The following is a 26,900-nucleotide window of genomic DNA, read 5'->3' on the forward strand; positions in this document are numbered from 1 at the left end:
AACGCTAGGCCGCCGCCCTCTGGGAGTGTATCTTAGCTTAGCAAAAGTGCGACGAAAGGATTGCAGCATTGCTACAAAAAAAAGATTGTGCAGTTTCTGAGTAGCTCGAGATTTACTCCTAGCTAGCGATCACTTCAGACTGTTTCGTTCCTGGTTTGACGCCACAAACATGCCCTGCATTCGTCCAGCCACGCCTGCGTTTCCCCAGCCACTCCTGCGTTTTTATCCGACACGCCTGTGTTTTTACACACACTCCCCGAAAACGGTCAGTTACCACCCAGAAACACTTCCTGTCAATCACTCTGCGGCCAGCAGTGCGACTGAAAAGCGTCGCTAGACCTTGTGTGAAACTACATCGGCTTTTGTGAAAGTACGCATGCGCAGAAGTTCCGCTTTTTCACCTAATCGCTGCGCTGCGAACGAAAGCAGCTAGCGATCAACTCAGAATGAGAGCCACAGAGTCCTTAGACATGTGAGATATATACACATACACTAGTGATGTGCACCGGAAATTTTTCGGGTTTTGTGTTTTGGATTCGGGTCCGCGGCCGTGTTTTGGATTCGGACGCGTTTTGCCAAAACCTCCCTGAAATTTTTTTGTCGGATTCGGGTGTGTTTTGGATTCGGGTGTTTTTTTACAAAAAACCCTCAAAAACAGCTTAAATCATAGAATTTGGGGGTCATTTTGATCCCATAGTATTATTAACCTCAATAACCATAATTTACATTCATTTTCAGTCTATTCTGAACACCTCACAATATTATTTTTAGTCCTAAAATTTGCACCGAGGTCGCTGGATGGCTAAGCTAAGCGACACAAGTGGCCAACACAAACACCTGGCCTATCTAGGAGTGGTACTGCAGTGTCAGGCAGGATGGCACTTCAAAAAAATTGTCCCCAAACAGCACATGATGCAAAGAAAAAAAGAGGCGCACCAAGGTCGCTGTGTGACTAAGCTAAGCGACACAAGTGGCCGACACAAACACCTGGCCCATCTAGGAGTGGCACTGCAGTGTCAGGCAGGATGGCACTTAAAAAAAATAATCCCCAAACAGCACATGATGCAAAGAAAAAAAGGAGGTGCATCAAGGTCGCTGTGTGACTAAGCTAAGCGACACAAGTGGCCGACACAAACACCTGGCCCATCTAGGAGTGGCACTGCAGTGTCAGGCAGGATGGCACTTCAAAAAAATTGTCCCCAAACAGCACATGATGCAAAGAAAAAAAAAAGGCGCACCAAGGTCGCTGTGTGACTAAGCTAAGCAACACAAGTGGCCGACACAAACACCTGGCCCATCTAGGAGTGGCACTGCAGTGTCAGGCAGGATGGCACTTCAAAAAAATAGTCCCCAAACAGCACATGATGCAAAGAAAAAAAGAGGCGCACCAAGGTCGCTGTGTGACTAAGCTAAGCGACACAAGTGGCCGACACAAACACCTGGCCCATCTAGGAGTGGCACTGCAGTGTCAGGCAGGATGGCACTTCAAAAAAATTGTCCCCAAACAGCACTTGATGCAAAGAAAAAAAGAGGCGCACCAAGGTCGCTGTGTGACTAAGCTAAGCGACACAAGTGGCCGACACAAACACCTGGCCCATCTAGGAGTGGCACTGCAGTGTCAGGCAGGATGGCACTTCAAAAAAAATAGTCCCCAAACAGCACATGATGCAAAGAAAAAAAGAGGTGCACCAAGGTCGCTGTGTGACTAAGCTAAGCGACACAAGTGGCCGACACAAACACCTGGCCCATCTAGGAGTGGCACTGCAGTGTCAGGCAGGATGGCACTTCAAAAAAATTGTCCCCAAACAGCACATGATGCAAAGAAAAAAAGAGGCGCAATGAGGTAGCTGTGTGACTAAGCTAAGCGACCCAAGTGGCCGACACAAACACCTGGCCCATCTAGGAGTGGCACTGCAGTTTTCTAGCGAGAGGATGAGTGCTTCCATCCTCATGTGAATCTGAACCACTAGCCATGAACATAGGCCAGGGCCTCAGCCGTTCCTTGCCACTCCGTGCCGTAAATAGCATATTGGCAAGTTTACGCTTCTCATCAGACGCTTTCAATTTTGATTTTTGGGTCATTTTACTGAACTTTTTTTTTTGGATTTTACATGCTCTCTACTATGACATTGGGCATCGGCCTTGGCAGACGACGTTGATGGCATTTCATGGTCTCGGCCATGACTAGTAGCAGCAGCTTTAGCACGAGGTGGAAGTGGATCTTGATCTTTCCCTATTTTAACCTCCACATTTTTGTTCTCCATTTTTTAATGTGTGGAATTATATGCCAGTATCAATAGCAATGGCTTACTACTATATATACTGCGCACAACTGAAATGCACCACAGGTATGGATGGATAGTATACTTGACGACACAGAGGTAGGTAGAGCAGTGGCCTTCCGTACCGTACTGCTATATATACTGGTGGTCACTGTCAGCAAAACTCTGCACGGTACTCCTCCTATATAATACAGCTGCTCTCCAGTCCCCACAATTAAGCAGTGTGAGCACAGATATATGCAGCACACTGAGCACAGATATGGAGTGTTTTTCAGACAGACAACGTATACTGGTGGTCACTGGTCAGCAAAAATAAGATTTTAAACCTACCGGTAAATCTATTTCTCCTAGTCCGTAGAGGATGCTGGGGACTCCGTAAGGACCATGGGGTATAGACGGGCTCCGCAGGAGATAGAGCACCTAAAAAGAACTTTGACTATGGGTGTGCACTGGCTCCTCCCTCTATGCCCCTCCTCCAGACCTCAGTTAGAGAACTGTGCCCAGAGGAGATGGACAATACAAGGCAGGATTTAGAAATCCAAGGGCAAGATTCATACCAGCCCACACCAATCATACCATGTAACCTGGATCATACATAACCAGTTAACAGTATGAACAAACGACAGTAACGGTCCAAGACCGATGTCAACTGTAACATAACCCTTATGTAAGCAACAACTATATACAAGTCTTGCAGAGTTTCCGCACTGGGACGGGCGCCCAGCATCCTCTACGGACTAGGAGAAATAGATTTACCGGTAGGTTTAAAATCTTATTTTCTCTTACGTCCTAGAGGATGCTGGGGACTCCGTAAGGACCATGGGGTTTATACCAAAGCATCCAATCGGGCGGGAGAGTGCGGATGACTCTGCAGCACCGACTGAGCAAACGCTAGGTCCTCATCAGCCAGGGTATCAAACTTGTAGAATTTAGCAAAAGTGTTTGACCCCGACCAAGTCGCCGCTCGGCAAAGTTGTAATGCCGAGACGCCTCGGGCAGCCGCCCAAGAAGAGCCCACCTTCCTAGTGGAATGGGCCTTAACCGAATTTGGTACCGGCAATCCAGCCGTAGAGTGAGCCTGCTGAATTGTATTACAGATCCAGCGAGCAATAGTCTGCTTCGAAGCAGGTGCGCCAATCTTATTGGCCGCATACAGGACAAACAGAGCCTCTGTTTTCCTAATTCTAGCCGTCCTGGCTACATAAATCTTTAAGGCCCTGACTACGTCCAGGGATCTGGAATCCTCCAGGTCACTTGTAGCCACAGGCACCACAATAGGTTGATTCACATGGAACGAAGAAACCACCTTAGGCAAAAATTGCGGAGGTGTCCTCAATTCAGTTCGATCCACATGAAAAATCAAGTAGGGGCTTTTGTGTGACAAAGCCGCCAATTCTGATACTCGCTTTGCTGATGCCAAGGCCAACAACATGACTACCTTCCAAGTAAGAAATTTCAACTCAACCTTGTTAAGTGGTTCAAACCAGTGTGATTTTAGGAACTGCAACACCACGTTGAGGTCCCACGGTGCCACTGGAGGCACAAAAGGAGGCTGGATGTGTAGCACTCCCTTTACAAACGTCTGGACTTCTGGAAGAGAAGCCAATTCCTTCTGAAAGAAAATCGAGAGGGCCGAAATCTGAACCTTAACAGAGCCTAATTTCAGGCCCATATCCACTACTAAGAATATTAACTGTTAAAAAAGCGCCTCAGCAGAGGATATACATAGATTGAGAATGTGTATTATACCTATTTCAGAAATGCTGCGCTAGCCAAACAACTATATGTGTTATAGTGTGGCAAGGAATAAACAAGAGAAAAGGGCGGCTGCGCTGAATTTCAGAAATGTATGATATAATCAATAAAGAGAGCCAACGTGTCAAATCTAAAAATGAACAATTTTATTTAAAACACTGTTAATATAATAGAAAACAATAAATTAATATTCCTCAGTTCCCTATTTGAGACAAGTAACTGAGGAATATTCATTTATTGTTTTCTATTATATTAACAGTGTTTTAAATAAAATTGTTCATTTTTAGATTTGACACGTTGGCTCTCTCTATTGATTATATCATACATTTCTGAAATTCAGCGCAGCCGCCCTTTTCTCTTGTCCATATCCACTCCTGTCTGTAGGAAGTGGAGAAAACGACCCAGATGAAAATCTTCCGTAGGTGCATTCTTGGTCTCAGACCAAGCCACATACTTTCGACAGATACGGTGATAACCGTCACCTCCTTCCTAGCCTTTATTAAAGTAGGGATGACCTCTTCCGGAATCCCCTTTTTCGCTAGGATTCGGCGTTCAACCACCATGCCGTCAAACGTAACCGCTGTAAGTCCTGAAATACACAGGGCACCTGTTGCAACAGGTCTTCCCTCAAAGGAAGAGGCCAGGGATCTCCTGTGAGCATCAGATCCGAGTACCAGGCCCTTCGAGGCCAGTCTGGGACAACGAGTATCATCTGTACTCTACTTTGCCTTATGATCCTCAACACTTTTGTGATGAGAGGAAGAGGAGGAAACACGTAGACCGATTTGAACACCCACGGTGTTATCAGAGCGTCTACTGCCACTGCCTGAGGGTCCCGAGACCTGGCACAATACCTCCGAAGCTTTTTGTTGAGGCGTGACGCCATCATGTCTATTTGAGGAGTTCCCCAAAGACGTGTATGTCTGTAAAGACTTCTTGATGAAGTCCCCACTCTCCTGGATGGAGATCGTGTCTGCTGAGGAAGTCTGCTTCCCAGTTGTCCACTCCCGGAATGAAGACAGCCGACTGAGCGCTTACATGATTTTCCGCCCAGCAAAGAATCCTGGTGGCTTCCGCCATCGCGACTCTGCTTCTTGTCCCGCCTTGGCGGTTCACATGAGCCACAGCTGTGACATTGTCTGATTGAATCAGAACCGGTAGGTTTCGAACAAGACTCTCCGCTTGTCGAAGGCCGTTGTAAATGGCCCTGAGTTCCAACACATTGATGTGTAGACAGGACTCCTGGTCTGACCAAAGTCCCTGAAAATTTTTTTCCCTGTGTGACCGCTCCCCATCCTCGGAGGCTCGCGTCCGTGGTAACCAGGATCCAGTCCTGAATTCCGAACCGGCGACCCTCCAGCAGATGAGCACTTTGCAACCACCACAGGAGAGACACTCTGGCCCCTGGGGACAGAGTAATTTTCCGATATAAGTGCAGATGGGACCCGGACCACTTGTCCAGAAGGTCCCATTGAAAAGTCCTTGCATGGAACCTTCCAAAGGGAATGGCCTCGTAGGCCGCCACCATTTTTCCCAGAACTCGAGTGCTTTTCGGTTTTAGCAGGTCTCTGACCATGTTCTGGATATCCTGGGCTTTCTCTATTGGGAGGAAGACCTTCATTTGTTCCGTATCCAGTATCATACCTAGAAACGGTAGTCGAGTTGTCGGAATCAACTGTGACTTCGGTAGATTTAGAATCCAACCATGTTGCTGGAGCACTCTCAGAGAGAGCGCGCCACACTGCTCAGCAATTTCTCTCTCGATCTCGCTTTTATCAGGAGATCGTCCAAGTATGGGATAATTGTGACTCCATGCTTGCGCAGGACCACCATCATTTCCGCCATTATCTTGGTGAAAATCCTCGGGGCCGTGGAAAGTCCAAACGGCAACGTCTGAAATTGGTAATGACAATCCTGTACAGCGAATCTCAGGTATTCCTGATGGGGGGCATATATGGGGACATGAAGGTACGCATCCTTTATGTCCAGAGACACCATAAACTCCCCCTCCTCCATGTTGGCTATTATCGCTCTGAGTGATTCCATTTTGAATTTGAATCGTTTTATGTACAGGTTTAGGGATTTCAGATTCAAAATAGGTCTGACCGAACCGTCCGGTTTCGGGACCACAAATAGGGTTGAGTAGTAACCTCTTCCCTGCTGGTGCAGGGGAACCTTGATTATCACTTGCTGTATATACAGCGTTTGAATTGCAGCTAACATTACATCCCTTTCCGATGTGGAAGCTGGTAGGGCCGATTTAAAAAATCGGCGCGGGGGCACCTCCCCGAATTCCAGTTTGTACCCCTGGGAAACTATTTCCAACACCCAGGGATTCAGGTCTGATCTGACCCAGGCCTGACTGAAAAGTCGAAGACGTGCCCCCACCGGTGCGGACTCCCTCAGGGGAGCCCCAGCGTCATGCTGTGGGTTTTGGAGCAGCCGGGGAGGACTTTGGTTCCTGGGCACCTGCCGAAGCAGGTGCTCTTTTGCCTCTGCCCTTACCTCTGACGAGGAAAGAGGATCGCCGACCTCTTTTGGACTTGTGCGACCGAAAGGACTGCATCTGATAGGGTGTTACTTTCTTTTGCTGTTGGGGACTATATGGTAAAACATTTGCTTTACCTACTGTAGCTGTGGAAACCAGGTCCGTCAGCCCATCCCCAAACAATACATCACCCTTATAGGGTAGTACTTCCATATGTTTTTTGGAATCCGCATCATCCGTCCATTGGCGAGTCCATAAGGATCTTCTTGCTGAGATAGACATGGCATTGGCCCTAGAAGCCAGCAATCCAATGTCCCTTTGAGCATCCCTCATAAATAATACTGCGTCTTTTATATGGGCTAGAGTTAAGAATATAGTATCCTTATCCATATTATCAAAGTGATCTGTCAGCTCATCTGTCCAAGCTGCAATTGCGCTACACACCCATGCAGACGCAATTGTCGGTCTTAGCACAGCACCCGTAAATACACTTTAAATTAGTTTCTTGCCTGCGATCTGCAGGGTCCTTAAGGGCCGCTGTGTCAGGAGACGGTAGCGCCACTTTCTTGGACAAGCGCGTCAGGGCCTTGTCCACAGTGGGGGATGATTCCCAAATCTCCCTGTCCTGCTTAGGGAAGGGGTATGCCATATAAATTCTTTTGGGGATCTGCGGTCTCTTTTCCGGAGTCTCCCAAGCTTTTCCAAAGAAATCATTTAATTCATGAGATGTGGGAAAATTAATAATATGTTTCTTTTCCTTAAACATGTGTACCCTTGTGTCGGGGACCAAGGGTTCATCCTCAATATGTAACACATCCCTTATTGCCACAATCCTACACTGAATGGTTTTATTCACCCTCGGGTGCAATTTTACTTCGTCGTAGTCGACACTGGAGTCAGAATCCGTGTCGGTAGTAGTGTCTTGTGTAAAGGGACGCTTTTGAGACCCCGACGGGCCCTGTGAGTCGGTCCAATCCGAGGATTGACCCCCTGATGTCCCCCCTAATTCAGCCTTATCAAGCCTTTTATGTAAACATGCCAAACTTGCATTCGACGTATGCCACATGTCCATCCAATCCGGAGTCGGCACAACCGACGGGGACACACCACTCATTTGCTCCACCTCCTCCTTGGAGAAGCCTTCCGCCTCAGACATGTCGACACACATGTACCGACACCCCACACACACAGGGATTAACCTATAAGGGGACAAAACCCCAACCAGGCCCTTAGGAGAGACAGAGAGAGAGTATGCCAGCACACACCAGCGCTTAAAAACACTGGAATATATATACCAGATAGCGCTTTGTATATATATATGTAGCCTTAATTCCCACTCACTGCGTCCAAAGTGCCCCCCTCCTCTTTTTTCCAGCCTGTGAAAGTTCAGCAGGGGAGAGATCAGGGAGCCAGCTTTTCCTCGTGCAGCTTCTGTGGAGAAAATGGCGCTGATTAGTGCTGAGGATCAAGCCCCGCCCACCCGACGGCGGGCTTCGGTCCCAGTAAACTTATATAAAAAAATGGCGGGGGATTTGTGGATTTACTGTGCCACAGCCTAATCCTGCTTATATTGCCACAAAAGAGGAATATTGCTGCCCAGGGCGCCCCCCCCTGCGCCCTGCACCCTTCAGTGCCTGCTTGTGTGTGTGTGTGTGTGTGTGTGTGTGTGTGTGTGTGTGTGTGTGTGTGTACTGGGAGCAATGGCGCGCAGCTTACCGCTGCGCGCTTACCTCATGAAGATCTGATGTCTTCTGCCGCCTGATGTCTTCTTGCCTTCTCATACTCACCTGGCTTCTATCTTCGGCATCTGTGAGGAGGACGGCGGCGCGGCTCCGGGACGAACCCCAGGTGAGACCTGTGTTCCGACTCCCTCTGAAGCTAATGGTGTCCAGTAGCCTTAGAAGCAGTGCCCAACTTGACAAGCCAGCTCTGTTTCTCTCTCCTCAGTCCCACGATGCAGGGAGCCTGTTGCCAACAGGACTCCCTGAAAATAAAAAACCTAACAAAATTCTTTAAAACAGAAAACTCTGGAGAGCTCTCTGCATTGTACCCTTTCTCCTCTGGGCACAAGATCTAACTGAGGTCTAGAGGAGGGGTATAGAGGGAGGAGCCAGTGCACACCCATAGTCAAAGTTCTTTTTAGGTGCCCTATCTCCTGCGGAGCCCGTCTATACCCCATGGTCCTTACGGAGTCCCCAGCATCCTCTAGGACGTAAGAGAAACTCTGCACTGTACTCCTCCTATATAATATACTGGTGGTCCCCAGTGCCCACAATAAAGCAGTGTGAGCACAGATATATGCAGCACACTGAGCACAGATATGGAGTGTTTTTCAGGCAGACAACGTATACTGGTGGTCACTGGTCAGCAAAACTCTGCACTGTACTCCCCTATATAATATACTGGTGGTCCCCAGTGCCCACAATAAAGCAGTGTGAGCACAGATATATGCAGCACACTGAGCACAGATATGGAGTGTTTTTCAGGCAGACAACGTATACTGGTGGTCACTGTCAGCAAAACTCTGCACTGTACTTCTCCTATATAATACAGCTGCTCCCCAGTCCCCACAATTAAGGAATAAGCACAAATATTTTTGCATCAAGATTAATAAACGGAGAGGACGCCAGCCACGTCCTCTCCCTAACATTTCCAATGCACGAGTGAAAATGGCGGCGACGCGCAGCTGCTTATATAGAATCCGAATCTCGCGAGAATCCGACAGCGGGATGATGACGTTCGGGCTCGCTCGGGTTAACCGAGCCATACGGGAGAATCCGAGTATGCCTCGTACCCGTGTAAAATGGGTGAAGTTCAGGGGGGGTTCGGTTTCCGAGGACCCGAACCCGCTCATCACTAACACACACACACACACAGGAAAATGTCAGACACAATTTCCTCCAGAGTACCTTCAGAGAGTCTCAGAGTATAAGAAGCCAACCACACAGTGCCCCAGTAGGCAGTTATTATGATAAAAGCCAGGCGCTGACCAACTAACCTTAATAGGGTAGTTAGTACTGTTACCACACTCCCCCCCTGTCTATAACACCCTGGTACGCAGAGGTATAGCTGGAGTTATCTGGAGGGCAGCGCTCCCAGTCAGCGCCTGTTTACTGTGATCTGCAGGGAGAAAATGGCGCTGGTGAGTGCTGGATCCGCTCTGAGAGGAAGCCCCGTCCCTTGCAATGGCGCGCGGCTTCCCGCACTAAGTTGTTTATACTGGCCTAAGGTGTTTGTTGCCAACAGCAGGAATTAGCCCCTGTTAGCCAAGTGACCAGTTTAGGGTGAATTGCGCTGGCACAGAACACCCCTCAAGCGCCAACCCAGTGTGTTGCTGAGCCTGCCGGAGCGCAGCCTGTCAGTGCTGCACTCCCACCCTTGTGCCGCCAGCCCCGCCGGCGACCCGCTGTACTCACCACTCTTCTTTCTTCTGGCTCTGTTAGGGGGTGGCGGCCATGCTGCGGGAGTGAGCTTGCGATCAGCACCCTCAGGAGCTCAGTGTCCTGTCAGCGGAGACAGAGAACCATTAACTTCAAGAGTTGGTTCCTACTCCCCCCCCTAAGTCCCACGAAGCAGGGAGGCTGTTGCCAGCAGCCTGCCTGTAACCTAACAAACTCAGAAAACAATAAAACTAGAAAAACTCCTAGGAGCTCCCCTAGCTGTGACCGGCTCCTCCGGGCACATTTTCTAAACTGAGTCTGGCAGGAGGGGCATAGAGGGAGAAGCCACCCCACACTATTAAACTCTTAAAGTGCCCATGGCTCCTAGTGGACCCGTCTATACCCCCCCCCCCCCCGGTACTAAATGGAACCCCAGCATCCTCTAGGACGTAAAAGAAAGATGTCACTGGAGAGAAGGATGAACATGTTTCTCTGACATTTGACACTTAGCAATCTGTTTCTTTGTTCTGACTTTAAACATAAAGATGATGAAAAAGATTCTAGACAATCATTATGTATTGGAACATGTAGACATGACCAGCAGCCCTTGTACTACATCACATTAGCTTTGAAGAGAAGCATTAGAGAACATAAAATCACAGCACCAGCATGAAGTATTCATAATACCTAAGAGTGGGTGTCAAATGACAGGTAGCCAGACCATCTTACCACACACGGAGCTGCCAATTTACTGGCTGACATGTCTCCAATGGTCAGTCTTACCAGGATGCCCCTGTAGTCACTACCTAAAGCTATAGTGATAATGCAGTCCATCATTGCATGGGCGCCACCATCTTGCTGAGGCAAGCTGATTCTGTTGCGGCCATTCACGGAGGCTTTACTTCTCACATGATTCCAGCAACCTATCCCAGCCAAGAGTGCCCTGTTTAAACCATTGCTATGCACTTACTCATTGCCTGTACAACCTGTCTTATAGGAGTTCCTATTCTCCAGCATCAAAAAACTCTGCTCTGGGACCTTGAGTTTCCTGGATGTATATTCCTTTGTACCCCCTTTTGCTTGTACTGTTCGGCTCAGCAGTGTGACCCATTTCCAGTTATAAACAGTTGTCTGCCCTGTGCAAACTCCATTCCTTTGACTTCCAGCTCCATGCACTCCTCACCATGATCGGAGCTCCCCTGCTACAGTAGAATGCATCTCCCATTGCTCTGAAGTCTGAGCTACAGCCTCCCAGGTGCACATCATTATTTGCCCGCAGTCTCACCTACACCCTACTTAGTGTACATCGTTACCAGTCTGTAGGAACTGTTACTCTATCCTCAAGTTATCCAATGCTACCAGTCCTGCACTCATCGCTTTCCCATTGCAAGCTCTGTGCTAATACTCACCTGTTTCCTGCATTCACTCTGGTTATCAGACATTTCAACTGCACCAGTGTGCTTCACTTCTTCAGCCTGCCTACCTGCTTGCAATACCTCACCCTAAACATTTTCGTGTGCAGGCTCAACTCCTGCATGACCTGGTTACCACTGTCTGCTAATATCACTGTGCAGTTCCAGTTGCAACCTGACAGTACTTCTGTGTAAAGTTCAAGCTACAGTCTGATAATATCATGCAGTACCTGTCTCAGCCTGCAGGTTTACCCTGTTCTACATCAAACATCATCTACAGAGGGCGCATAACTCTAGTGTGTATGGACTGTTTATATTCCTTCCTGACTGTATCGCTTCACGTCACCTGTTCCTTAACTCATGTACTAGGCATTTGTATTATTGCTACAACATTCAGGTAGCATACATCTTCTTCAGCCTAGTATTATTCTAAACCAGGCCTGGCCAACCTGTGGCTCTCCAGCTGTTGTGAAACTACAAGTGACATATATAGTGGCAGATGCTCAATTAGCTTAGTGATATCATTCAGGTGCTTGAAAGGGAGGGGTATTTCTAAGCAAGGGGAAGGGGGGGGGGGTGCTACAAGTCCCAGCATGCCCTGCCACATTTTTAGCTTTACCTAATAACAAAACTGTGACAGGGCATGCTGGGATATGTAGTTTCACAACATCAGGAGAGCCACAGGTTGGCCAGGCTTGTTCTAATCTAGACCTTCCTTCTCATATAAGGCGGTAGTGATTGTGGAGAAGAGTCACTTGTGCTCACTCCAGTTCTAACCTGATCTGCCCAGTGGCCCCAGCCTGAGTTCAAGACAAACCACAAATCAAAAGCCAGACAGTAGGTTTAAGCTCTATCAGCCAATCAAACTGGAGAGAAACTATTGCTGTTCAATCATGGGCTGACCTGCTACATAATCAGTGGAAATAAGGTGCAGGTAATCTCTATGCACAATTAACCACAGCTGCCCATAGGTGAGAAACCGGAGGCATTTGTCCACACCCCCAATAGTCAAACTTTATGCACAAAATGGAAACTCTCCAACTGGTGCTATACAATAAGAATAAAAACAGAGACAGAAGAATAGTCACATTCCTTAGGTGTAACCGTCTCCTTTTCCTCAATTAAAGTCTCAAACAGAGTTCTCCAAAGACTGATGCAATAAATAGCTCCAATCCCCAAATGATTTGGGGTATATGAATGTGGCGATTGGAGCTATTTGCATCAATTGGATAAAGGAATAAACGGTAAAAGAAAAAAGGAAAAACTGATGACAGTTTGGTGGATACATTGGGCATACCCTCCACAATTTTACACATAAAAATCGGTACAAAGTTGTAAAGGGGGCGTGGTCACGGGGAAAGGGGGCGTGGTCACTTCCCTTTTCCTATACTTTTAATGGAAGTTTGGAGAGCCACAAACCGGTACAGACCATAAAAAAGGTACTATACCTGCCAAAAAGGTACAGTTGGAGGGTATGCATTGTGTTCACTCTTGGAATTTTTAGGTCAGAGTGCTAGACACCAAGGAGTGCACAACTGGGTGCGCCCGCCAAAAGGGGTGTGGCCCCTCACTGAGGAGGTGTGGCCTCATGGCACGCACCCTTTCCATCACTCTGGGGTTTGCCCAACCTAGAGCTAAACATACTAACATTATTTCCCGTAGTCTACCAACATAGCAGCTACATGTAGGGTAGTAATGCCAGCTGTGCCATCTGCCACATGTTGCCACCCGATACCAACATGCTGTTATGCATCCCAGGTATGCCCCATCTACGGATGCAGCCCTGCCAGTAGCATGGCAACAGCACTGCGACCTATGCAGCCGGGATGTAACTGTGCCCCATGCTACACGCAATGCCACCATCTTCATCCATGCAGCAAATAGCACATCATGTCCTGATCACGGACAGTCCGAGCAGTTCATCCTTCCTAAGCTGCAGAGGGTGCTGAAAGAAGGGAGCTGCGGCTCTAGCATGGATGGAGGAGCCCCGCACACAGTACTCCTGTCACGATCCGGGTGTCTGGACGCCATTTCTTGCCCATCGGATGCCTCCTGGGGCTGGCTCGGCGCTCCAGGACCGGATCCCATCTGTTGTCCTAATGTTCACATTCCTGCATCCTCTCCTGTCTCTCTGAGACGCTGTCACAGTAACGCCTTATTACATCTGGCATGGCGTCTCCCGCGGCCTCCGCCGCCGTCCCTGAGCTTCTGCATGCACAGTGTCAGAGTGGCGATTACGTCAGCAGCGGCCTCCGCTGTGTCCGCGTGGTTGGATGTGCACTTGTCAGCCTGGCGTCTCCTGTCTCCAGTGGCCGGCGCCGCCATTACTGTTTTCATTACCACATGGATTACAAACCAAACTTCCCTCCAAGTGTCTGCATGGGCGCAGCCATCTTGGATTCTGTCAGCTGATCATTTCCTCCAATCTGTTGTCAGTATTGTTAATCTGCATAATTGCCTAGCCAATCCCTTCCTTGCTGCAGGTATAAATACACTGTGCCTGAGCAAGGAAGGCGTCAGTGCTTTGGTTGTCAAACCTAGTTCCTGTTTGTCTCTCTCCTGTGATTGTCTTCCAGGTTCCAGCTCCTGTCTCAAGACTTCCACCATAGAGACCCGCACCAGCATTCCACCTGCGGTGTAGCCTGACTCTCCAATCCATTGTGGATTCATCTGTTTCCAGCTACAACATTACCTGCTTCCAGCTCAGCTTCCAGCAGAGTACAGCTTCCCTTAAAGGGCCGGTGTCCTTTCTACACTTTACCACTCTCCACCGGTATTATTATTTCTCCGCTCTCAAGTTCTACATTTCAGTTCATATTTCATCGCTCCCAAGTTCATTTATTATTTAACTGGTTCCAGCCAGTATCCACTCCGTGCTAACAACAGTCTGGTTCCAGCCAGTATCCACAGCAGCTGTTTTATCTTCAGCAACCCAGCTTTTCCTGGAACACCAGCTGGCACAATCCTGGGTTATCTCCATTGCTACAGTCGGGCCTGGTAAGAACTTTCCATCTAGAAGATCATAAGAACTATCTCACACTACCAGTGCCCTGTGGCTCCTGCCATCCTGTAGTACCCAGGAACTGTATTTATTCTTTGCTGACTTTTACGTTTTCTTTTACTGCTGCTGTGTTGCGGAGTTGTCATAATAAACATCATTGACTTTTATCCAAGTTGTCGTGGTCACGCCTTCGGGCAGTTATTATTCATGTTACTTACATGTCCAGGGGTCTGATACAACCTCCCAGGTTCCGGTACATCTCAGCCCCTACAACTGAGGCTGCCTCCCGTCAGCTCAGGCCCTCAGTTGTGACAGTAAGCACTGACCTAATGAATCCAGCCGGAGACCAGGATCAAGCGGCCAGGCCGATGCAAGAACTGGCAGCCCGACTAGAACATCAGGAGGCTGCACAGGGCCACATCATCCGCTGTCTCCAGGATCTCTCTACTCGGCTGGATGGGATTCAGACAACTCTCCGTGGATCAGGCGCGTCTGGTGCGTCAACCACAGTGACTCCAGCTGTCTTCCAGCATTTTGTCAATGAGATCTTCAGAGACATTCTATACCGTCATGTCGTGGTCTATCTAGACGATATCCTCATTTTTGCCAACGATTTAGAGGAACATCGTTTTTGGGTTAAAGAGGTTCTGTCCCGTCTCCGTGTCAATCATCTCTATTGCAAATTAGAAAAATGCGTCTTTGAAGTCAAGTCCATTCCGTTTCTAGGGTACATTGTGTCCGGTTCCGGACTAGAGATGGATCCTGAGAAACTACAAGCAATCCAAAATTGGCCGGTACCCTTAACCCTCAAAGGGGTCCAGAGGTTCTTAGGGTTCGCCAACTATTACCGAAAGTTTATACGAGACTTTTCCACCATTGTGGCGCCTATTACTGCTTTCACTAAGAAGGGTGCTAACCCGTCCAAGTGGTCTGAAGAAGCCATGCAAGCATTTCATCTTTTAAAACAAAGGTTCATCTCTGCGCCTGTTCTGAAACAGCCTGACATCGACTCTCCTTTCATCTTAGAGGTGGATGCCTCCTCCGTTGGAGTAGGAGCGGTGTTATCTCAGAGGGCTAAAGATGGCCATTTACACCCTTGCAGTTTCTTCTCCCGGAAGTTCTCCCCAGCTGAGCGCAACTATGCCATTGGCTACCAGGAGTTGCTAGCCATCAAGCTCGCTCTAGAAGAGTGGAGGTATCTGTTGGAGGGAGCTTCTCATTCAATCACCATACTTACAGACCACAAGAACCTTTTATACCTGAAGGGCGCACAATGTCTCAACCCTCGTCAGGCCAGATGGGCACTTTTCTTTTCCAGGTTCGACTTTAAGCTCCAGTTCTGTCCGGGCTCTCAGAATCGCAAGGCCGATGCCCTTTCCCGCTCATGGGAGCAAGAAAATGAGTCAGAGTCTTCAGACAAGCATCCTATTATAAATCCGTTGGCATTCTCCACGGTAGGGATGGACTCTACGCCCCCATCAGGGAAAAGTTTTGTGAAGCCGATGCTAAGGAAGAAGCTCATGCATTGGGCCCATGCTTCCCGTTTTGCCGGACATACAGGTATCCAAAAAACCCTGGAGTTTATCTCTAGGTCCTATTGGTGGCCAACTCTGAAAAAGGACGTCTTGGAGTTTATTGCATCTTGCCCAAAGTGTGCCCAACATAAAGTATCCCGCCAGTCGCCTGCGGGGCAACTGGTTCCACTATCCGTTCCCCGTCGACCATGGACCCACTTGTCGATGGATTTCATTACAGACTTACCCATGTGCAACAAGTTCAATACCATCTGGGTGGTAGTTGACCGGTTCACCAAGATGGCACACTTCATTCCTCTCACCGGTCTTCCGTCAGCTTCCAAGTTGGCTCAAATATTCATACAAGAGATCTTCCGACTCCACGGTCTTCCTGAAGAAATTATCTCAGATCGAGGAGTTCAATTCACAGCCAAATTCTGGCGAAGTTTATGTCAAGTCCTCCAAGTCAAGCTAAAGTTTTCCACGGCTTACCATCCTCAGACCAATGGTCAAACCGAGAGGGTGAATCAGGACTTGGAGGCCTTCCTCCGCATCTATGTGTCCTCCTCTCAAGATGACTGGGTTCAATTACTTCCCTGGGCCGAGTTCTGTCATAACAACCAGTATCATTCTTCATCTGCTTCAACACCATTCTTCACTAACTTTGGATTCCACCCTAAAGTTCCTGAGTTCCAACCGCTTCCAGCAACTTCTGTTCCCGCAGTGGATATCACCTTGCATCAGTTTGCCAATATCTGGAAGAGCGTACGATCAGCTCTGCTCAAGGCATCGTTCAGGTACAAGAAGTTTGCGGATAAGAAGCGTCGAGCAGTTCCTGCTCTCAAGGTGGGTGATCGGGTATGGTTATCCACGAAGAATTTGAGGTTAAGAGTTCCCAGTATGAAGTTTGCACCTCGCTATATCGGTCCTTTCAAGATTGAACAAGTCATCAATCCTGCTGCTTACAGACTCCAGTTGCCTCCCTTCTTAAAAATACCCAGGACATTCCATGTTTCCCTGTTGAAACCGCTGATCTTGAATCGGTTTCATTCCTCACTTCCTCCAACTCCGAAAGTCCAAACTCAACGAGGCGTTGAGTATGAAGTGGCCAAGATCCTGGACTCACGTCACCGTTACGGTCAACTACAGTATCTTATTGACTGGAAGGGTTACGGCCCTGAGGAACGTTCATGGACCAATGCTTCTGATGTCCATGCTCCTGCCTTGGTCCGGAGATTCCATTCCAAGTTTCCTCAAAAGCCAAAGAAGTGTCCTGGGGCCACTCCTAAAGGGGGGGGTGCTGTCACGATCCGGGTGTCTGGACGCCATTTCTTGCCCATCGGATGCCTCCTGGGGCTGGCTCGGCGCTCCAGGACCGGATCCCATCTGTTGTCCTAATGTTCACATTCCTGCATCCTCTCCTGTCTCTCTGAGACGCTGTCACAGTAACGCCTTATTACATCTGGCATGGCGTCTCCCGCGGCCTCCGCCGCCGTCCCTGAGCTTCTGCATGCAGAGTGTCAGAGTGGCGATTACGTCAGCCGCGGCCTCCGCTGTGTCCGCGTGGTTGGATGTGCACTTGTCAGCCTGGCGTCTCCTGTCTCCAGTGGCCGGCGCCGCCATTACTGTTTTCATTACCACATGGATTACAAACCAAACTTCCCTCCAAGTGTCTGCATGGGCGCAGCCATCTTGGATTCTGTCAGCTGATCATTTCCTCCAATCTGTTGTCAGTATTGTTAATCTGCATAATTGCCTAGCCAATCCCTTCCTTGCTGCAGGTATAAATACACTGTGCCTGAGCAAGGAAGGCGTCAGTGCTTTGGTTGTCAAACCTAGTTCCTGTTTGTCTCTCTCCTGTGATTGTCTTCCAGGTTCCAGCTCCTGTCTCAAGACTTCCACCATAGAGACCCGCACCAGCATTCCACCTGCGGTGTAGCCTGACTCTCCAATCCATTGTGGATTCATCTGTTTCCAGCTACAACATTACCTGCTTCCAGCTCAGCTTCCAGCAGAGTACAGCTTCCCTTAAAGGGCCGGTGTCCTTTCTACACTTTACCACTCTCCACCGGTATTATTATTTCTCCGCTCTCAAGTTCTACATTTCAGTTCATATTTCATCGCTCCCAAGTTCATTTATTATTTAACTGGTTCCAGCCAGTATCCACTCCGTGCTAACAACAGTCTGGTTCCAGCCAGTATCCACAGCAGCTGTTTTATCTTCAGCAACCCAGCTTTTCCTGGAACACCAGCTGGCACAATCCTGGGTTATCTCCATTGCTACAGTCGGGCCTGGTAAGGACTTTCCATCTAGAAGATCATAAGAACTATCTCACACTACCAGTGCCCTGTGGCTCCTGCCATCCTGTAGTACCCAGGAACTGTATTTATTCTTTGCTGACTTTTACGTTTTCTTTTACTGCTGCTGTGTTGCGGAGTTGTCATAATAAACATCATTGACTTTTATCCAAGTTGTCGTGGTCACGCCTTCGGGCAGTTATTATTCATGTTACTTACATGTCCAGGGGTCTGATACAACCTCCCAGGTTCCGGTACATCTCAGCCCCTACAACTGAGGCTCCCTCCCGTCAGCTCAGGCCCTCAGTTGTGACAACTCCTCTGGGATGCAGATCACAGGCGGCTGCCGCTACGCCCTGTCCGTGTGGCTGCTGGTGGTGGCCCCGTCCGAGCCCCATCTCCGCTTACTGTATGCCAGCAGCTGCTGCCTGATTTCTCTATCACAGCGCACTCTCAGCGGCATCACAAGGACAAGGAGGAGAGAGGCCTGTGGAACCCTGCCCCGCTATCTCTCCCCGAGTACAGGGCAGGCTGACGACTTGTGAGAGGTGACAGGCGCCAGTGACCTACAGCGGGAAGACCTCGCTCTTAATTGAATGGTCACTGGTGTGCAGACCGCCTCTTGGGGGCTGGGTTGAGGACGGCCACCCAACACTTTGCTCTGCCTGCTCCCCGCTCTGCGAGTGTGCGTGTCGGCTTGCTCCAGGGAGATGCAGGTGCAGCAGGGCGCATGCCGGCACCCACAAACAGGGCAGGGTGCACATCATCACTTTAGAAACGGGCAGGGCGTGGTGCCACGCTATATCAAGCTAGCGGGAACGCTGCAATTATACTATATAAAATGCCTGTGACACCTTTGCTTTGAAGGATAGGTGTCGCAAAAAGCATTTTATATAACGGATTCATCTGGTGCCAGATTAAAGATAAAAAGACACAAGGCATTTATATTACATTATAATCAACTCAATTTAATACAGAATACAGGTTTAACACGACGGGCATTTTGCCTCTATTCAACCTCAATTACTATGTTGCTATATAGTACATCATAGTACTGCCAGATTAAGGAGGAGGCACGAGGCATTTATATACAGTACATCATAGTGCTGCCAGATTAAAGGTAAAGAGATACAAGGCATTTTATATAATAGATCATAGTGCTGCCAGATTAAAGGTAATGAGGCACAAGGCATTTTATAATAAAATGCCTTGTGCCTCATTACCTTTAATTTGGCATCACTTTGATCTACAATATAAAATGCCTCGTGGTTCCTTAATCTGGCAGCACTATGATGTACTATAAATAATGCTACAGAGGCACAAGGCCTTTTCTAAAATCATAGTGGTGCAAGATTAAAACAAAATGGCATCCATTGCACTGGTAGCCAAAACGTACAAGCTCGGGAAACTATAGCCAGGCCATAGTGTGCCTCACAGCAGCTACAGGGAGGGAGCTCATGCTGCTGCGGACGGCTCTTTATTACCAGGCCAGCAAAGGTACAGTTCCTCACTAGCCTCTCCTTTAAACTTCAGGCAGGCAGGAGGGCTGGGTTTCCACTGGCGGTAGAGTCATAGCCAGCCCTCCTGTCTCACCAGAACCTGCAGTGCCCAATAAGCAATGCACAGCTGCACGCAGAGTTCAGAGCGCAGCAGCCGAGAACAGCTGTCAGGCAGCTGAAGGGAGATGATATATCAAAGTGTCAGTGCGGCGGGGTGCGGCAATAATGGCAGACCAAAGCGGGAGGATGGCAGGGCGCAAATTGACAGCTGAAAAAGGGGCGGGGTGGCGACAGAAGCCCAGCGTGAACGCCAGATACATACATCTATAACCTGCCACATAACACCATGTGAGTGCGCCGGCCTCAACCTATGACATCAGTCACTAGGAAGAGGCCAAAAGGGGAACATTAATAAGCATTCAAGTGTTTCAAACTCGGCAACGAAAAAAATTATTTCTTTACTGGGAGTGCACAAAGCTGCCATGCGTTCACAGGGCACTTTCTGCAAGTTATAATATAAATGCGCAGTATGCCATAGAGAATGTATAGACAAATCGGTGCAACGTTTACCCTGATGCAGAACTTACAACCGAGTCATCTATGGGCTATATTTATGAAACAGCGGCTTTTATAAGCTGGTGTTTCTCAGCAGGGTTCAGCTGAAAATTTAAAGCGGCACCAACATTAAATGTAAAACCTGGCGTGGCTTATACTTAATGTTGCTGCTTTAAATTTTAAGATGAAATCTGCCGTGTAGCGTTGACTTGTAAAAGCCGATGCTTTGCACATATAGCCCTACATACTGTATGTTGCAAGGGGTGTGAATGCAAACACTTTCTTTTACATGCAGGGTAAATACTGCAAGGCCTTGCGTGCAGTACAGACTTATGGGTCGGCTCTATTTTTTCACTGCATTCTAGACTGTGCCCGAACTCCCTCACTCCAAAAAAAAAAAAAAGTACTAGGATTTGCCCTTTACTCCACATCAGACTTGTTTAGAGCAAACTTATAGCACATAAGCCTCTCATAGAGCATACGGTAGTTCTGCAATGAGAGCATGTTCAAGGGCGCCCAGCTCATTGTTCCTCCGTAGTAACAGATCGGCAACACGTAGACAAGGAATCGGGGAATTATCAAATCCCAAATTCCACTGCAGTCCTTTGTTCTCATCCCCGTACATAGCATGCTTTGTATATTGCACTTCAAGCTACTTTTAATAACACCTCGTCTTATCCTTTCCATATTGTACTGCATGCTAAATGAGAGGCGCATCCTCATTTTATTAGGTACAGACCATCGGGTATTTTATGTGCTTTCAGAAGCTCTTTCCTCTTAACATTGAGCTTCCACATGACACAAGAAAAAGAAAAAAAAGTGATCATCTTGCTAGGAGTGAAGCTCTTGACAGCTCCAATATATAACTCCGATCAGAAAGCTACAAACTGATTACATCTAAAATGGAAGTCTGCAGGCTCTGTTCCCCTGTTAAATCACTCTTCTGACACAGAGCATAAATAAAACACAAGACACTACATTAGTAACCAGGACTATAATATATACACAGGAAAAGTGAGCGGTGATGAGGAGGGTCATGTGACACAGAAGTTATGTCTGTACTCCGGGTTCCCTAGTCAGAAAGCTTTATCCTGCTTCATATCTGACCAACAAACACAGGGCTACAAATATAGGGGGTAATTCCAAGTTGATCGCAGCAGGATTTTTGATAGCAGTTGGGCAAAACCATGTTTACTGCAGGGGAGGCAGATATAACATGTGCAGAGAGAGTTAGATTTGGGTGGGTTATTTTATTTCTGTGCAGGGTAAATACTGGCTGCTTTATTTTTACACTGCAAATTAGATTGAAGATTGAACACACCCACCCAAATCTAACTCTCTCTGCACATGTTATATCTGCCTCCCCTGCAGTGCACATGGTTTTGCCCAATTGCTAACAAAAATCCTGCTGTGATCAACTTGGTGCAATGACAACCTTGTTTTAAAGGCTGTATAAGGTATAATACAACCTGCTCATACATACTGTAAAAGGGATTTTTGTGACTTTTCACAAATATATAGGGGGTCACATGCACTGCACCTGAACCACTTAACTGCTGCGGTAGAACAGGCTTTAGCTGGCACGGTCACCCAGCAGCCACCCCGCTGCGTCCCACAGCTTTTAAAAATGAAATCCATACTGCACATTTTCTGCAACAGATTTCCTCCGGCTCCACGGCCGCCCAGGCAGTTATGTAGGGGTACATGAATGCCGACATCACTGCCGGAAACGCGTCTGAACGGAATTCTGGAGCTCATGCACCAGGGACAAAAGTGCAAGGAGGGGAACTTAGTACAATTTGCCAGGGGGGTGGGGGGGGGGGGTAAATTGAACTTCATTACCGACGTGTAACATCTATTAGTGCTGTGGCTACCACGCTGCACACAGACTAGCTTCCAACACTCCATCTCAGTCCGGCCTGAGTACCTGCGGTTCATCTCATCTGCTGCTGTACTCACCGATAACCATTCTTGTGGATGGGTGGTCTTCTGTATGCCGAATGTCGGGATCCCGGCGCACAGTATACCGGCGCCGGAATCCCGACACCCGGCATACCGACATATATTCTCCCTCGTGGGGGTCCACGACCCCCCTGGAGGGAGAATAACATAGCGTGCACCGTGCCCGCAGCCTGGCGAGCGCAGCGAGCCCGCAAGGGGCTCATTTGCGCTCGCCACACTGTCGGTATGCCGGCGGTCGGGCTCCCGGCGCCGGCATACCATACTACACCCATTGTGGATTTCACTCTGCATTATAGAGGATACTTTCACTGCCTGTGTTTGTAAGCATTACCTACTGCATACTCTTGGGTACACTCAAGTTACGGAATTTTCTAATTATTATTGGTTATTGTGCTGTTGTCTTAGGCAGGCAGTATAGTGTGCAGGTTCTGAGGCTGGAGTACATAATCAAGTTACAGTCTATGCACTGCGATGTCCAGTATTGTTTTATCTGGATTGCTCCTCTCTTCTGAGTTCCTCATCTGGGTTACATAAGCTCGTTCCTGGTTACATAAGATTCCAAATTTGGATTCCGGTCAGTAATAAGGGGATTATCAAGGTTTGTTAGTAAACCAAAAAAGGTTAGCAATTGGGCAAAACCATGTTGCACTGCAGTGGGGGGCAGATATAACATGTGCAGAAAGAGTTAGATGTGGGTGGGTTATATTGTTTATAATGGCTGGTTTATTTCTACACCCAACCCAAATCTAAATCTCTCTGCACATGTTACATATGCATGGAAGAGTCTGATGCATATAAGAGACATACAGAGGTGTATAATGCATATAATGGGCACGTGAAGAAGTTTGTTGGCACATAAGGGGCATGTGGAGGAGTGTGATGCATATAAGGGGCATATGAGGAGTGTGATGCATATAAGGGGCGTGTGGAGGAGTATGATGCATATAAGGGGCATATGAAGAGTCTGATGACAATAAGGGCATGTGGAGGAGTATGATGCATATAAGGGGCATATGAAGAGTCTGATGATAATAAGGGGCATGTGGAGGAGTGTGATGGCATATAAGGGGCATATGAAGAGTCTGATGATAATAAGGGGCATGTGCAGGAGTGTGATGGCATATAAGGGCATATGAAGAGTCTGATGACAATAAGGGGCATGAGGAGGAGAGTGATGGCATATAAGGGGCATATGAAGAGTCTGATGACAATAAAGGGGCATGTGTAGGAGTGTGATGGCATATAAGAGACGTGCAGGAGACTGAGAGTATATAAACAGCATTTATAGGAGTCTTGTGGCAAAAAAGGGGCATGTGATCAGGCATAAGGGACATTAAAGAGGCGTGTGGACAGGCAAATAAAGATGGAACTCAGAACAAATGAGTTACAGCAGGACCCATATAATGATGAACTGCAATCATTGAGCAAACCTATAGGGCTTGCCTGCAACAAATGAGTAGCTTGCTTGTTGCCTGCATATTTTACCTCCAGGTACTGTATAGCAACTGTTTTCCCTCATGAATATGAGAAGCATGGTTGGCATGTTATACACGCGTCTTTCGTATTGTCGCTGCAATGTGTGGATAGCGGTAGCTCACGTACCCATGCACCCGCTATCCATTCACTTTGAATGGAGTTCTCCATGTAGCAGCTAGTCTGTGTACCGATATTCTACCTATGAATTAACCATGAACTAAAGACACAGGTACAAGGTATGATGTGTAGGCATTCAGAGGAAACAATCTTTGTCAAGTTTTTAAAAACCGTGTGGCACAATTGTATCTGTAAGGGCTAATTAGCAAACAGCATTGACTGGTCTAAGGTACAGCAAGTTAGAAAATAACAGTAATAGTCTGATTGGCTGACATGGATTGCTACTTATTTTACTTGTCTCCATTGTTTTAATACCACAGAATGTTACCATCAGAGAAATCCAGATGCTTACAATGTAAGCCTTGCATTTATGCAGCCAAGTAACCCGGAACACAACAGATACGTACAAATGGTACCGCCATTCCCGTTGCTGCTGGCATTGTGTCTGTTCTGCAGAACTTTTACACTGTCGTTTTCATCCCCGGAGTAGCTCTACAATAAGTGACAGTTACAGGTGACAATTAAAACAAGCACTGAAAAAAGATTTACACACGCTCCTACAAAAGTAAATGGGTGTGCTATAGAACACCTACAGTTATTAGGCAGACAGTAGGTCAACACCATACGGCTAACAGGGTCAAAAGACAACAGGTAAAAGGTAGACAGTATAAAAGGTCAACAGGGTCAAAAGATTGACGTGGAAATGGTCAACGCAAGAAAGGTAGACATATTTTTATTTTCTGGGTATCATTTTGTATGTTTCATTATTTGTGACCCAAATTAGTGGTAACGTAGACCATAGCGGGCTCGCTTCTCTCGCCATGCTTTGGGTAGAGGGGCCTACTCCACTAACGCTGCGCTCGGCACAGGTTACTATTCCCAATCGTAGTCCACGTGGAAAGTAAATCAAGTAAAATCTGTGGAAAAAAAAAAAAAATATATATATATATATATATATAGATATATATATAGATATATATAGATATGTGTGTGTGTCGCCCATTGCTATGTCGACCTTTTGAACCTGTCGACCTTTTGACCTGTCTACCTTTGAACCTGTCGACTTAATGCAAGTCCACCATATGGTGTCAACCTTCTGAGTGTCTAGACCAGGGGTGGCTGGACTTTTGGGACCTGGGATCTACTTTTTGTTCACTTACTTACTGATGATCTACCGGCATCAAAAAACACCAATAATAACGCTCACATATAAAATAGCATTAAGAATGACAACATCAAATAACCTTCCTTTGTGCAAATCGCCCCCCTTGTGTAGATACCCCCCATCCAGTCCCCTGCATAACAGCCCTCTGTACAATAATCCTCTCTGTGCAGATTCTCCACCCTTTGCATATTCCCCTTGTGTGTAAAAAAAAAAAAACCAACCCTTTGTGAAGCTACCACGCTCTGAGCAGACCCCCCCCCCCCCACTTGCAGATCGTCCCTCCCCTTGTGTAGAAACCCCCCCTTTGCATAACTGACCTGACAAATTGTCAGGCTGCCTAGCTTCAGTCCTCCCTGTCCCCGCAGTCCCGCTTTCACACTGCATGGCCTCCCGCCGGCTGCTTCTCCTGTTGTTGCGACCGCCGTCTGGATCAAACTGGATCCAACTAGCGCCCAGGCTCCTCACATCGCAGGTGACATCATTACGTCACTTGCGCACCCGCAACCTGCATCCCTGGGAACTGTGAAGAGAAGCAGCAACGGAAGGCTCCTTACAGTTATTTTCTTTTAAGTCTGTTGCGATCTACCGGCGAATGCTCCGCGATCTACCTTTTGGCCACCTCTGATCTAGACACTATCTATCCATAGTCCGGATACCAAAGTTAATAAACAGAAATGGTCTGTAACAAGTTATATTTAAAGCAAGGTAAAAATACCACACAAAAATAGCTATGATCTTTTGCACAGGAACTGATCGAGCGGTTATTATTATTTGTATGTTTATTGCTGTCTATTTTTTTGCGGTTTTCATTGATTTACACTGTAATGATGACACCTTTCTAAAATAAGAATTTACTTACCGATAATTCTATTTCTCGGAGTCCGTAGTGGATGCTGGGGTTCCTGAAAGGACCATGGGAATAGCGGCTCCGCAGGAGACAGGGCACAAAAGTAAAGCTTTCCGATCAGGTGGTGTGCACTGGCTCCTCCCCCTATGACCCTCCTCCAAGCCAGTTAGGTACTGTGCCCGGACGAGCGTACACAATAAGGGAGGAATTTTGAATCCCGGGTAAGACTCATACCAGCCACACCAATCACACCGTACAACTTGTGATCTAAACCCAGTTAACAGTATGATAACAGCGGAGCCTCTGAAAAGATGGCTCACAACAATAATAACCCGATTTTTGTAACCATGTACAAGTATTGCAGATAATCCGCACTTGGGATGGGCGCCCAGCATCCACTACGGACTCCGAGAAATAGAATTATCGGTAAGTAAATTCTTATTTTCTCTATCGTCCTAGTGGATGCTGGGGTTCCTGAAAGGACCATGGGGATTATACCAAAGCTCCCAAACGGGCGGGAGAGTGCGGATGACTCTGCAGCACCGAATGAGAGAACTCCAGGTCCTCCTTAGCCAGGGTATCAAATTTGTAGAATTTAGCAAACGTGTTTGCCCCTGACCAAGTAGCTGCTCTGCAAAGTTGTAAAGCCGAGACCCCTCGGGCAGCCGCCCAAGATGAGCCCACCTTCCTTGTGGAATGGGCATTTACATATTTTGGCTGTGGCAGGCCTGCCACAGAATGTGCAAGCTGAATTGTATTACACATCCAACTAGCAATAGTCTGCTTAGAAGCAAGAGCACCCAGTTTGTTGGGTGCATACAGGATAACAGCAAGTCAGTTTTCCTGACTCCAGCCGTCCTGGAACATATTTTCAGGGCCCTGACAACATCTAGCAACTTGGAGTCCTCCAAGTCCCTAGTAGGTGCAAGGCACCACAATAAGCTGGTTCAGGTGAAACACTGACACCACCTTAGGGAGAGAACTGGGGACGAGTCCGCAGCTCTGCCCTGTCCGAATGGACAAACAGATATGGGCTTTTTTGAGAAAAAAACCACCAATTTGACACTCGCCTGGTCCAGGCCAGGGCCAAGAGCATGGTCACTTTTCATGTGAGATGCTTCAAATCCACAGATTTGACTGGTTTTAAAC

General features: G+C 47.7%; 1 protein-coding gene across 4 annotated transcripts in view; it reads right to left on the bottom strand.

Annotated features, from left to right (window-relative positions):
* PIWIL4 (piwi like RNA-mediated gene silencing 4) overlaps positions 1–26,900 on the bottom strand; it is a 733,536-nt gene that overhangs the window by 594,662 nt on the left and 111,974 nt on the right. For all 4 annotated transcript variants that reach the window (XM_063951459.1, XM_063951461.1, XM_063951460.1 and 1 more), the window contains exon 4: positions 24,147–24,231. In XM_063951459.1, the coding sequence (XP_063807529.1) occupies positions 24,147–24,231 (85 nt within the window). The remainder of the gene's footprint in view (positions 1–24,146; positions 24,232–26,900) is intronic.

This window comes from Pseudophryne corroboree, chromosome 2 (assembly GCF_028390025.1).
Source record: "Pseudophryne corroboree isolate aPseCor3 chromosome 2, aPseCor3.hap2, whole genome shotgun sequence".
NCBI classification, from domain to species: Eukaryota; Metazoa; Chordata; class Amphibia; order Anura; family Myobatrachidae; genus Pseudophryne; species Pseudophryne corroboree.